General features: G+C 42.4%; 1 protein-coding gene across 5 annotated transcripts in view; it reads right to left on the reverse strand.

Moving 5' to 3' along the window:
* Positions 1 to 6,884: 6,884 nt before the first annotated feature.
* LOC139056239 (chromosome-associated kinesin KIF4-like) overlaps positions 6,885 to 12,822 on the reverse strand; it is a 100,940-nt gene continuing 95,002 nt past the window's right edge. For all 5 annotated transcript variants that reach the window (XM_070534298.1, XM_070534295.1, XM_070534297.1 and 2 more), the window contains 2 exons: positions 9,168 to 9,299; positions 6,885 to 7,132 (listed from right to left, as the gene is read on the reverse strand). In XM_070534298.1, the coding sequence (XP_070390399.1) occupies positions 7,052 to 7,132; positions 9,168 to 9,299 (213 nt within the window). In that variant the 3' untranslated portion in view covers positions 6,885 to 7,051. The remainder of the gene's footprint in view (positions 7,133 to 9,167; positions 9,300 to 12,822) is intronic.

The raw sequence follows: 12,822 nt of genomic DNA on the forward strand, positions 1-12,822 counted from the left end.
AGCGTGTTGTTTGCATTTGTCCCTAGGCATGCATCAGGGCTAAGCTCCGCCTTCACTGGTTCTGCATCACGATGTGACGTCACATCGTCCACTTCCGGTTGTTTTGGAGCCCACCCCTGCCCGTGCGAAACGTCTCCGCTAGCGGCTTGGCCGTCAACCCCTAGCAAGAGCTATCGAAGCAGCATGCGTTGCGAGCATTCTGTCGTACCGCCGAACATGTCTGGTATTCTGGTAATCACACACTAGCAGAACGTTTCGACGGAATGGTGAAGGCATAAACTCATGCTGATGAAGGAACTCTAGCGTAGACGTACGTGAGCTACCTGATCGGTCTCCATGGTCCGGCCACCCTTGGCGCAGAGCTTAACCAGCCAAAGAAAGAGCTAATATTGCTCTAACCAAGTGTAAAACAAGTTAAACATTTACAAAAACAATGTGTTAACCATTACACTCCTGCGAAATATTTACATGAGCAGAAAAGAAGAATATATTTTGTTACTGCTGCTGTTTCTGGTTGAGCTCTATGCTACCAGGTGGCTGCACCGTGCAGACCATTCACATCTGCGCTTCTGTTCATCCCATGAAACGACACGCAAGGTGACACGGCCAGGCCATGTCCCCTTTACGCTTGCGTTTATTCTAATGCCGGACTCGCGAAACGCTATTGCGTTCGTAGTCTTCCGGTGTAAAGTGACTACTGCAATCGCGCAAATCCTGGCGCCGATCGGATAGTGGCAGTCCGATGCGCTGCAGCCAGTCCGCTCGTCTACTGGCTTGCAGAGGGACACGATGTTGCAGCTTGAAATATTGCCAGTCGCTATGTTTGCAATCCACAATGCAACAAAGTCGAATCATAGCGCTTGCGAAAAGACAGACCGACACCGACGGCGGAGCTTTCGTCAAAGACGGAGAACGTTGTAACACAAGCAGACGACACTTGTCGTGTGCCGGAAGTGCTTAAGTGTACTGAAAGGTTGTTCTTGTGCATTCCCTTTATCTTACTTTCTTTTTATAAAAGCAAATTAACTAACATTCCAACTATTACGAACATCATTTGTTTACCATAAAGTTGGAAAAATTATCGATCACGTGCCCTGGTCAGCCAATCGGGTAGCTAGCCCCACTGACGTCACATGGGTGATTTTCTTCATATGGGTAGAGGCGGCTTAAATTTCCGCCACGCAGTGTGCTGCGATCGGCTGAGATGTGCATTTTTAAAACCTTATAATAAATTACACGCTTTACGCGGAGCACTTAGATGCGTCAATTTATGATCAGAAGGACCTACTCCAACGACTCAGTACGTTTGTAGAAAATCTTCAAAATTGTTTCAGGGTCCCTTTAATGTCATATTGAATATCGGTTATCCCTATTTGCTCTCTGATCCACGCCACCCTCTCTGTCTCTCAATGTTATGCCCACATGTTAGCACTGGTACAATGCAATGATTGTACACTCTACTTTTGAATGACAACAGTAAGCTCCCAGTAACTATTCGGTAATGCTTGCAGTATACATTACAACCCATTCTTATTCTTCTGTAAATTTTCCTCACATGACCAGGGTCTCCACTGAGTAATCAAGCTGGATAAATGTAATCCTGTACAGACTCTAGAGGGCGATTGGCAATTATGAATTCTTTCCTCACTACGCTACTGAATGTTACCTTTGTTCTTCTGCATATTAATCTTCAACGCTATTCTTACACTTTCTCGCTTAAGGTCCTCCATCATTTGTTGCAATTCATCTCCGTTTGGTGAATAGGACAATGTCATCTGGAAATGGAAGGTTGTCGAAATATTCGATGTTGTTCCTCACTCCTAAGCTTTCCCAGTCTAATAACTTCAATACTTTTAAGCATGCAGTAAATAGCATTGGAGAGATTGTGTCTCCTTGCCTGACCCTTTTCTTGATAGGCATTTTTCCAATTTTTCTTGTGGAGAACCAAAGTAGCTGTGAAATCATTGTATAGCTACTCCCAAAGATATTCACTTATGCCTCTTGTACTCCTTGATTATGCAATGCTTCCATGACTGCTGGTATCTCTACTGGATCAAATGCCTTTTTATAAGCTATGAAAGCCATGTAGAGGGGTTGATTGTACTGCGCAGATCTCTCAATTACCTGACTGATGACATGGCCGTGATGCATTGTTAGGCTATCCCTTCCTGAAGCCAGCCTGATAAACAGAAACTGATATGTATGCTGATATATATCCAGTTAAAGAAAGAACCATGGTGGCATCACGACAACATACTTAGTGGCCCAAATGCCATGCATGCTTGTTGCATGTATGACATGCATGTCGTCTATTGTTATGTCATCATGTCATGCACATCCTGATATGCATCCAGTTAAACATCCCCATGGTAGCTGAACAATCGCAGTGCCATCATTCCGTCTAGATTTTTGGTGCAAAGTGGTTTGTACTGCAGTACACTGTTGTTCATTCAACACCAATTAAGTTGATTTTTCGGTTAATTCGACACCAACCAAAGGTCCCGGCTGGCGCTTATACACTTCTATGGTACCAAACTTATTTTAATCCTGATGTTAGCCTTCAGCATACAATTTGAACTTGGCTGGTCATCACGCATGCAACCCCACCCGAATGGCGACCCCAATAGCAGCAGCACGTGTTATGGCACCATTTGGGGTACTCTGAATGCACTGAACACTGGTCAACTCCAGCTAAAGTATCTTCAGCCTGCCCCAGTAAGATTTTAAAGCGAAAATATTTTACATTGAATTATTACTGTATTAACCTGATAGTATTGAGCACCTTTTAAATTCAATGCAACTATTTCAAGGTGCCAACCACTGTCTCGTTGCCTTCTCTTAGGTGCTGTGTGTTGTTTTCTGGCACCTTAAAATAGTTATAATGAATCGATACCAACTTGCCGACCAAGGTCTCTTAAGTCAAAGTTCTCCTGCAACTTTTAAGGCTATTTTTGTGTACTTTTACAGGTTTGGCGTGGCCGCCTGGTTGTCGGTTAGTTGCTATCTCGCCAGATATATTTGTGGATGTATACACAAAAGTTATATGAAAGTAACTGCCAAGTGGCTTATATAACCCTACTATGCTTACCAAGTATCGCCACCTCTACGTAAAAAAAAAAAAAAGGAGTCGTTTATAAAACCTGAACCTATAATAATGCCACTTACAGGCATTACAGGCACACCAATTTGTAAATGAAATGAATCATATTTAATGGATCCCTCAATTAATTTTATTTTGATTTAGCCATTCAGTGTGTCACTGGATCTGCGCCCGGTCTGGGACAATTATCCAAAATGGGTATTTCCCATTACAACGCAAGAAGTACAGAATCCCTAAATCTTACTTAATATGTGTCATAGTTTTTCGTGCACACACCTGTCATCCCCATGCTTCCCTTGACAAGTCTCACACCCTTATGACATCGCTGCATAAGTGCTTCACACTGTGCAGTGATATGGTGCAGTAACATGCTAGCTTGGACTGGTTGGTAGATGTCTGAAGAAAATGAGTAACAGTGTTGGACAACGGGACGTGACTGAGACAGATGAAGCGCTGGCTTTCAACCAATATATTATTGTGCACACAGCAATATATCCCCTTCAGTCGCGACTTATGATCAACTGTCGATAAATGTGTAAAATTTAAGTAATTTTATGCCAAGGTGCTGGAGGCTCCATAGAAAGCAAGTCAAGGTGGGACGAGAATGATTGTGCATTTTATGGAGAGCTACCGTAATTACATGGTAATTATATATTCATTTATTGTACAGTCAGTAATGCTGTGTCTCTTCATTAATATTGAATCACCCGCTCAAATTACATGCACATGTTAATTATTTGGCACAAGCATTGCAACAAGGAAAAAACATCTTTCGAAATGACTACCGAAATGCCCCACTTCAAACGTCCCGTCAAACACGGTAGTGCCTTGACCAAAGCAGTCATCTAAAACGATAAATTTCATTTTATTTCATTTATTGAAGCCTTAAAGGCCCGGAAGCATTACATAAGGCGGGGGCAAACAAAGTGTGTGGAACTCATCACGCAAAGGAGAAACAAAGTGTGTGGAGAATGTGGAGTGTGGAGAAGGAGAAGCGAAGTGGGTGTGCTTTAGGAAAGCACAATGTTCGATTTACTCAATGCTTAATGTTCATTGTCTATTCCTTGCAACCACAGCACAGTAATGGCAAAAGTAAGTCGCATCCACAAACGTGTGCGCCGTGACTAAAGGCAATATACAGGGGCTTGAATAGGTACAAGGGAGAGGAGAACCTATCATAGGAGAAAAACATTGTCAGGAAGATAGAGGTCATGGAGAACGTGAAAACAGCAGAACAAAACGGTCGCCATCATCCATGTGTAAGATACGCGAGTTCCTTCGCCAGATAAGAAACACACACACAAAAAAAAGCCTGTTGATTGCTCCCACAAGGTAGTGTACGATATCTGCCTCTCGTGAGGTCTTTGCTACATCAGCCAAACTGGCCGTTATGTTATTGACCGCCTCAGAGAGCATTCAAATTTAATGAAGAGGTGTATTGGCAACCACCTAGCTGTGCATAGCTCCTGTTGTGGTTGTCAAGCACTGTTTGACAAATGCAAAATATTCAGGCGCTATGGTGACCAGCATGCACGAGGTATACGAGGCCTTTTGCATCGACAAGAAAGGAGATATGTCCATGAGTGTGCCTTCGGTATCGCTTCTCACGCAGGAACTTTCGTATCTTACACATGCATGATGGCGACCGTTTAGTTGTACGGTTTTCATGTTCTCCGTCATTGCTGTCTTTCTCGCAATGTATTCCTACTATATGCTCTCTCCCTCCTGTCTATTCAATCCCCTGTATATATTGCTGTGTGTGCAATAACATATTGGTTGAAAGTCAGCGCTTCATCTGTCTCAGTCACCTCCTGTTGTCCAGTGCTGTTAATTTTTTCCTGATATGGTGCTTATATTTGGCACAGCTTGCGAGTAATGCATAAAAATTGTATGCCAATAAAGTGTTGACCTTTGTGGTGAATAAACAAACGTATGACGTTACATGCTGCATAACATGAAAGTAAATACAATCCTACAATTTAACAAAACTTGTGAGCTAGTTGGTTCATGACTTAAAAACAAAGGTTACGGTGCTATGCAGACAAGGACGAAGTGAGACACAAACGACACATATGGGCGCCAACTTCGAACTGTTTATTCAGTCACTGGCATTAACTGACAAAAATAATGGCATTAATAAATTATAGCCTGTAATCACCGCTAAGATTAGAATGTGCAACTGCCACACTTGGTTGGATGCTCGAATTATGCCTGTAATGCACGGGGGCTCATATGTACCTGCCGTAATTCAGTACAGATCACTTGCCTATGAGCAGTATTAATTCATATCACCCCTGCCTATCTCTACAGCGATTACTTTTCACTTAGGTTTCTTGTAAAAATTTGCGTGGATTCTGGGGAATAAACAGTAGGAAGTTGGCACCCACATGTGTCGTGTGTCTCACTTCGTCCTTGTCTGCTTAGTGCTGCAACTTTTGTTTTTTAAGTTGTACACATTGCCGTTAGTTGTAAAGCATTTACTTACCCAGTTCACCAAAGGTTCGCTTCACATATATTTACATAGTTTGTTTGTTTTCCAAGAAAGTTTGCCAGAGAATTGCTTAGGTGGTGCAATCCGATATGAAACCAAAACCACATTCGCAAAACCCTACCATCGGAGCAAGCCCAGCCAGTATCATTGCCACTGCCACCACAAGATGGTGACTATGGATGACGACCGAATGAGTTCTTGCATAGCATGATGAAGATGCACAGCTTTCAGCCGCATTACAAAAGCATATTCAAACTATGTACACATTGTTTTACACATGTTGAGTTGAGTGTTCTTGGTGTTCTGGAGAATTGCATGTATTGCAAAAAGACCTAGCAAAGTGGTTAGCCTAGGCATGAGCCATGATCCTGTTTGTAAAAGCTGTGAAGTAGTTTGATAAATGCAGAATATCAAATGTACTATGGGCTGTACAGAAGACATTCAATTTTTTATAGACAACAGCGAATGCGATACGAGAGTCGATCGTTTATATAATCTGTCATACGCTCGCCTCGCCATCCAAGAGGTAACCTGCCATAGTGATGTGGACTAAGGAAGTTTATACCACGTAGACAAGCAGAAATGTGAAGTGTTTTGCTGAACAAAGCGGGCAAAAAAGAAAAAAAAGAAAAAAACAATCTTGTTGCAAAATTTGTGATGACAAGGTGGTAGGTAGTAAATGCAACACCTTTTACTTCGAGTAAAAATGCAGGTCAGGGCATGCAAATGTGCTCCGTCATCATATCTGTTCACCCTTCAGCTTTAAGGGGTCAGGACTGCCGACACCATTTAGTCAGAGACTCTCTTGAATCTCTGAACACATTTATTCATTTGTATATCCACATACAAATCACTAAAAGAGAAGCCCCACGAAGACGCCATCCAAGACATAAAAGGACAATGTGCCCACACATATTTTTGGCAGGTTTGTGTAACTTGTGTTTTGGAAGTACCTCCACGTCCCAGCTCCTGCCTTCCTTTGAAAAATGGGAAATTGCAGGTCATCCAAGCTAATCCATGCAGGTGAACGAATTATGGAAAGAACATAAGATGCCAACAGTTCCTGTGCAGGCCTCAACTACTTCAGTGCATCTTGGTTCACTATGACACTTGTAGATTAAAGTTACCTTCTAGATGCCACTGCCATGCTGTCTTGGTGGCTGTCAAATGTTTGTCACACAACACAGCATAGGGTTGAGTTGTCAGACACAGAGCAATGTGATGAATGAAGTAGAAGGTGACAATAATTATGAAATTAAAACAGACTTAAAATAAGTGGAGACATTGAAATGGTAAAAACTAAAAGTAGCGAGTTCATTATGAGAGAGCACTAGCTGTGTTCCTTCAAAGAGGCGGTAAAAGAATGATGTAGAGCGGCCACACAAATTCACGTCATCCAATTCATAAAGCGTTCGTACAGACACGGATATAAATATATAATGTGTACACAATGTGCCACGTCACTGTTTGCTCCTAAGAGAGAGCTGCTTTTCTGGCAAGCTTTCGGTCATGGTGTCCTCTGGAATGGCCAAATCGGACTCCTGAAAGAAGAATGCAGGACAAAAATAAAGAAATATAGTCGGAAGACTAAGCCACTTTCAGTAACTACAAACAACTTGTTTGTATTATTTTTTAAATGAGCACCTCTGGATAAGCTGCAACACCTTTATAAAGGGGCCCTAAACCACTCAGGAAAAAAAAAAAAATTCTGGGGGTATTCATGCCAAAACCACAATCTGATTAGGAGGCACACCATAGTGGGTGGGATCCGGGATTAGTTTTGACCACCTGGGGTTCTTTAGTATACCTAAGTACAGGAGCATTTTTGCATTTTGCCCCCATCGAAATTCGGCCACCGCGGCTGTGATGAACCAGTAAACTTAGTAGCACAATGCCCTAGCCGCTAGCTCAGCTAAGCTACTACAGCGGGTACCACTCAGGAACACTTAAGAGCCACACCACTTTGGACACTTTTGTGAACATTCCCCTACAATATGTATTTCAATAGACAAGATAACAGAGGAGTTCTGCCATTCTGAAGTGTACAGTGTCACAGGGTGTTTTGCAGTTGCTTTCTCACAGCATTGCTTAGCATCATACCATGTGGCTGCCAATGAAGCCTCATGGGGATGGATACGGGCTCCTGCAAGCACTTGAGCAGCCCTTGTCAAGTAATAAAGCGGAGATTTCTTTGGCTCTTTCCCGCACAGTGAATGGATCGCTGTCTGGCCAAGTGGAAGGTGCTGATCCCAGAGAGAGAGAAGGAGAGGCAAAGGAAAGACAGGGGGGTTACCCAGAGATTATCTCCGGTTGGCTACCCTGTACTGGGGGAGGAGCAAGGGGATGCAATAGGTGAGAAAGAAAGAAAGAAAGAAAGAAAGAAAGAAAGAAAGAAAGAAAGAAAGAGAAACGCTGAACTAGTTTAGGCTGGTGAATTTTGCGGTAAAAGGTTCATTATTAGAAGAATGTCAATGTCAAAATTGAATTTCTTGAATTTTGAGCCAATACCAACGTGCCTTTAACAGCGTCCATGTGGAGTCAGATTTAAAGTACTTAATTCATAGTTTGTCCTGTTTTGGCCCATTAAAAGATCCTGAATCTTGGCAAGGTCAGTTTATGGCCTTTTTTTTAGAATGCAATGCAGTCTACGTTTCACCAATAACTCAACTGGGCCCAAGCAGGTGACATCACTGCGAGCTGGCATCACCACCCACATTTCGTTTTGGTATATTTTCTCGCTTACGAACTTACAAAGGCTCTTCTCATGGTAAGATCGACCAATTTTTCGGTATTGTAGAAGCAGTAATTTGCTAATGCAGCTCGAGTAATTTTTCTTTATAGTGTTTTTACTCTAAGGTGTAAGATGTAGAGTGCTTGTGGCGATCCTGATACCAGTTCAAAATGTGCGTCCTTCCAAAGTTTTAAATGTGGTTTGTAGCACTGGCTTATCCTGGAGCTAGTGCAATGTACCCACGCATTCATAGCAATGACCAATAAAGCACCCATGCACCTCGTAGCAATGACCAATAAAGCTGATGAATAAGCGTTTCCAGCCGAAATTTCAAGCAGAAGCCTGCCTGCCCTTCCCTTCACGGGAGCCCTGCTTCCAGCAAGAGAGACAGTCACACAAACAAACGTCTCCACACAAGATCCACAATGTCACCTATTACGGCACGTGACCTCGGTATCATCCAATGCAGAACATACCACACCACCATTGAGGGTGTGCCACGCAGCAAAACAGGAAGGAAAAAGCAGAAAGAGGTGGGGCTTGTGACGTAAATGTGATGTGGTCTTACATTTTCGGTATGGGAGAAGGCAGGGAAGTATCGCAGAGGCTAGCTGAGGCAGCAGTAGAGCGTGTCTCCACCGGCAGTGAAGCGTGCCATCTGGCAGCGTGGCAGCGCAACATTTAAATTTCTCCCGTCTCCACTAACAATGAAGCAAACTGAAAAATTCTTGTGGTAAAATACATAACCAAAATTTCCAATGGGGCCCAGTGGTGGTGGGGGGGGGCCTTTAAGGCAATTGCTGCTACCGCGGTGGCTCTTTCAGCCGAACTGTATTACTACTTACGGAGTGCTGCGCCACTGGACACTCCCCCTTGCAGGAGCAGAGGGAGGAGCAGCTCCTCTGCTTCCTGGAACATCCACAGCGTCCCAAGCGGCACAGTCCTCGGCACTTGCAGGCAGCCGCCGATGTACAGTGCTGCAGCAAACAACAGCAAGACAAGCACTTGAAGGCCAACTGCAACAAAGTTCAGGACATCCAGAACAAGCGCTTCTAATCGTGTGTATATAGCCCAGAACAACCTAAAAATGCAGTAGCAAGTACACCACTGTCACACTCAAACAGTACAAGTATAGATGTGCCAACCAATTCACCATCATCATCAGCCTATTTATATTGCAGGATACAGGCCTCTCTTGAAGATCTTCAGTTACCCACGTCTGATGCCAGTGTGATGCCAGTATGCCTGAGCATTTCAAAATTTCATCGCATGAACTAATTCCCTGCCATCCTCAACTGCAGCTTCCTTTCTTCTGGCACCCATTGTGTTACTCAACAGACCGGTGGTTATCTACGCTACGCATTACATGGCCTACCCAGCTCCATTTCTTTTCTCTATAATGTCAACCAGAGTATTGGCGAACTTTGTTTGCTCTCTAATCTGCACTGTTGTTTTCCTGTTTATCAATGTTGCACCTAACATTTTTCGTTCCATCAGTCATTGTGCGGTACTCAACTTCATCTTTCCATTGGTGAAATGTAATGATTGTGGACTTTTAAAGGATAGCAGTAAGCTGACTTGGTTGGAATGCATATGGCCGGCATTACCCGTTTCTGCTCTTCCAACCAATTACATTGATTCATTTTTGTAATGTCACAGTGGCGACAAACTTCCTTCAACATTGCTCTCTCCTGGCAACTATGTTTTCCAGTACAGAGGGAAATTCCGTGCAGTTTTGCAGGCGGAGCCTGTGCTGAATTATAAGTATAGATGTTTGGCATAAACGTGAAGCAGCCTTTGTGCTAATTTGACATTGGGTGGACACGCCCTGTAAAGCCTGCGAAACTTAATGGTTTTGATACCACATCTCAATATGCTAAACCATGAAATGCTGAGAACCAGTGCCTGCCTGGACAGCCAGGTGTCCACAGCGTGACAGTGGAATCGGCATGCGTGCATGCAGTTCAGGGAGTTGTGCAATGCCTATTTACTACCAGTTGTCCGTGTCATCTGCTAAGGTACAATTCAAAGGCCATTATGCCAAGGTTATTTAGATTGTTTATATTATTAACTTGTAAGCACTTTAACCAAAGCAAAATTTTGTTGCAGTTGCCCATCTAAGGCCCCTGGAGAAAGCCTTCACCTGCAGTTTAGAGCCCTAAGGCTGTGTACTGCAAACAATATTTTTGTACAGCTCTATTCATTTCTTATAGACTGCAGCACTTACTGGCTTATCTTAGCAATAATAGCATCACACTGTCATGCAAGTTATTAATGAAGGACAAACAGAATGGAAAAATTGATTGTTACAAAATATAGCTCTTGAGAGACATTTCAAAGCGACGCCATCTTTATTTTGCTTCATTGTATGCGCTACTGCTGTCCACAACATTAAGGTGAACTCCTCACCTTGATAAACTTTGCCACTTTTAAGAAACCACATGTCAATATAACGAATGGCAGGAAGTGAATTATACTTCTGAAACCGAACAAACCATAAGATTGTCTCTTTATCACATTAATAGAGTTCATCAAGACAAAATATACTTTATTTGGTGTGGCCTTGTATCTAAAAATCTACACAGGGAAGGACTTCATGCTTATTTTGAGCACCCGAGGCAGATGTGTTTCTAAAGATCACACAAGGCCATTTCTGGAATCTGCTTCATCAAAATGCAGTTGTGACAGCTTGAAATCAAATCCACAACCTATCTATCTTAAAATATCTGCACGTTCACTTGGCCAATAAAATGACTTGCACCCATTTATGAGATAAGTTCTTGATTGTGGGTGCTCTTAAGCTTAACAGGAAATGTGTAACCACATCTGCTAACACCAGGACAGAGAGCCCAGAAAACAAAGTAGTTCGAAATTCACACAGCCATTTTCTAGCCATTTCTTAGCCACAAATTGTAGTTGCTTGAAGGACAAATGAAGCAGGGACAGCTGATATGAACGGCCATGTTCGATCAAAAACATGAATACCTAATTTTGTGGCTTCTAGACAGTGTAGCAATCTTGCCCATTTCAATACTGCGGTAGACTTTGTGAGGAACCTCGTATGTCAATTTGTTTTTTCACCACTGCTGTTCAGCCTAACCAAAGTTCTAGATGTATAGGAAATGAGAAAGGCTTCAAAAATGTTTAGCTTAACATTAAGATGGCTTTTCTTAAAGTTAATCTACTGCGTTAGTAACTTATGTATCAGTCTGTTGCATTAGTAACACTAATGGTGTGCATGGAAACACCACCACTGGCCAATTCGGCATTCACTGTGCAAAAGCTTATGCCATTTTGTGAAAGTCTCTTCAAGCAAACACAATGCAGACTTATTTTATTTTGCTTGAAACAAAACCAGTAGAATAATTAACAGAAAGAAAAGTGCGCTGCTTACAGCCTGCCCATTCTGCACAAAAGAAAGTAGCATTTTACGTTAGGGTATGGCAGCAATTCAAGATGGACATGTGCATGTTTCTGGACACTGATGCTACTGATAAAGCTTTTCTCCTGCATTGCATTGCCTGAAGTTCTTAAATAAGCAATACATACAGTCCAATTGAATTCTGGGGTCTTACGTGCCAAAAACATGATTTGGTTATGAGGCATGCCATAGTGAGGGACTCCCGATTAACTTTAACCACCTGAGGATTTTTTAACGTGCCCCCAATGCATGAGGCCACAGGCGTTTTTGCATTTTGCCTCCATCAATATGCGGCCGCCACGGCTGGGATTTGATCTCGTGACCTCGTGCTTAGCAGCGCAACACCCCAGCTGCTAAGCAATCGCGGCCCGTATGCAGTCAAACCTTTTAACAAGGACACATCTAATAAAAGATACCTTCTTTTTAATCTGATATTCGGTTTAAATTCACGCACTAGTATCAGCAAGTGTGTGTATATATATATATATATATATATATATATATATATATATATATATATATATATATATATATATATATAGTAATCGAGTGTATGCAGAAGAAACAGAAGTGTAATGTCTCCGATGGGCCAATGGTGATGGCTCATCAGTGGTTTGTCATGTAAATGCATGGCCAGTGAGCAATACTAACCCTTTGCACGGTTGTTAATAAGCAACCATGTGATCACTCAGGATTGGCATATGGGCTTTCCGACTAAGGGGCTAGCCAAGTCAAGCTGCTCGACATGCATCCGGAATGTGTAGTTTTAAGTTGAACTTACTGCGTACTTCACATTCTTATCGCCAGAACACATATTCTGAGCTGTCGGCTAACAAATATTCATTTCAATGTACCCACTACTGCCTTGGATCTTGAATTTTGATTTTATATACAGTAGTAGAATATTCCTTGCAATAAAGCATCGCCAAGGAAATTTTAAACTTACTCCGTTACATCCAAGTATTATATCTGTGTTCTTCATATAAGAGTTTTACTATCAAAAGAACTGTCTTTTACACACAGCTGACTGCTGTCTAAACCACGCTCTCCGGATATACAATAGGCTTCCTTTGATTCGA

This window comes from Dermacentor albipictus, chromosome 2, assembly GCF_038994185.2.
Source record: "Dermacentor albipictus isolate Rhodes 1998 colony chromosome 2, USDA_Dalb.pri_finalv2, whole genome shotgun sequence".
Lineage (NCBI taxonomy): Eukaryota > Metazoa > Arthropoda > Arachnida > Ixodida > Ixodidae > Dermacentor > Dermacentor albipictus.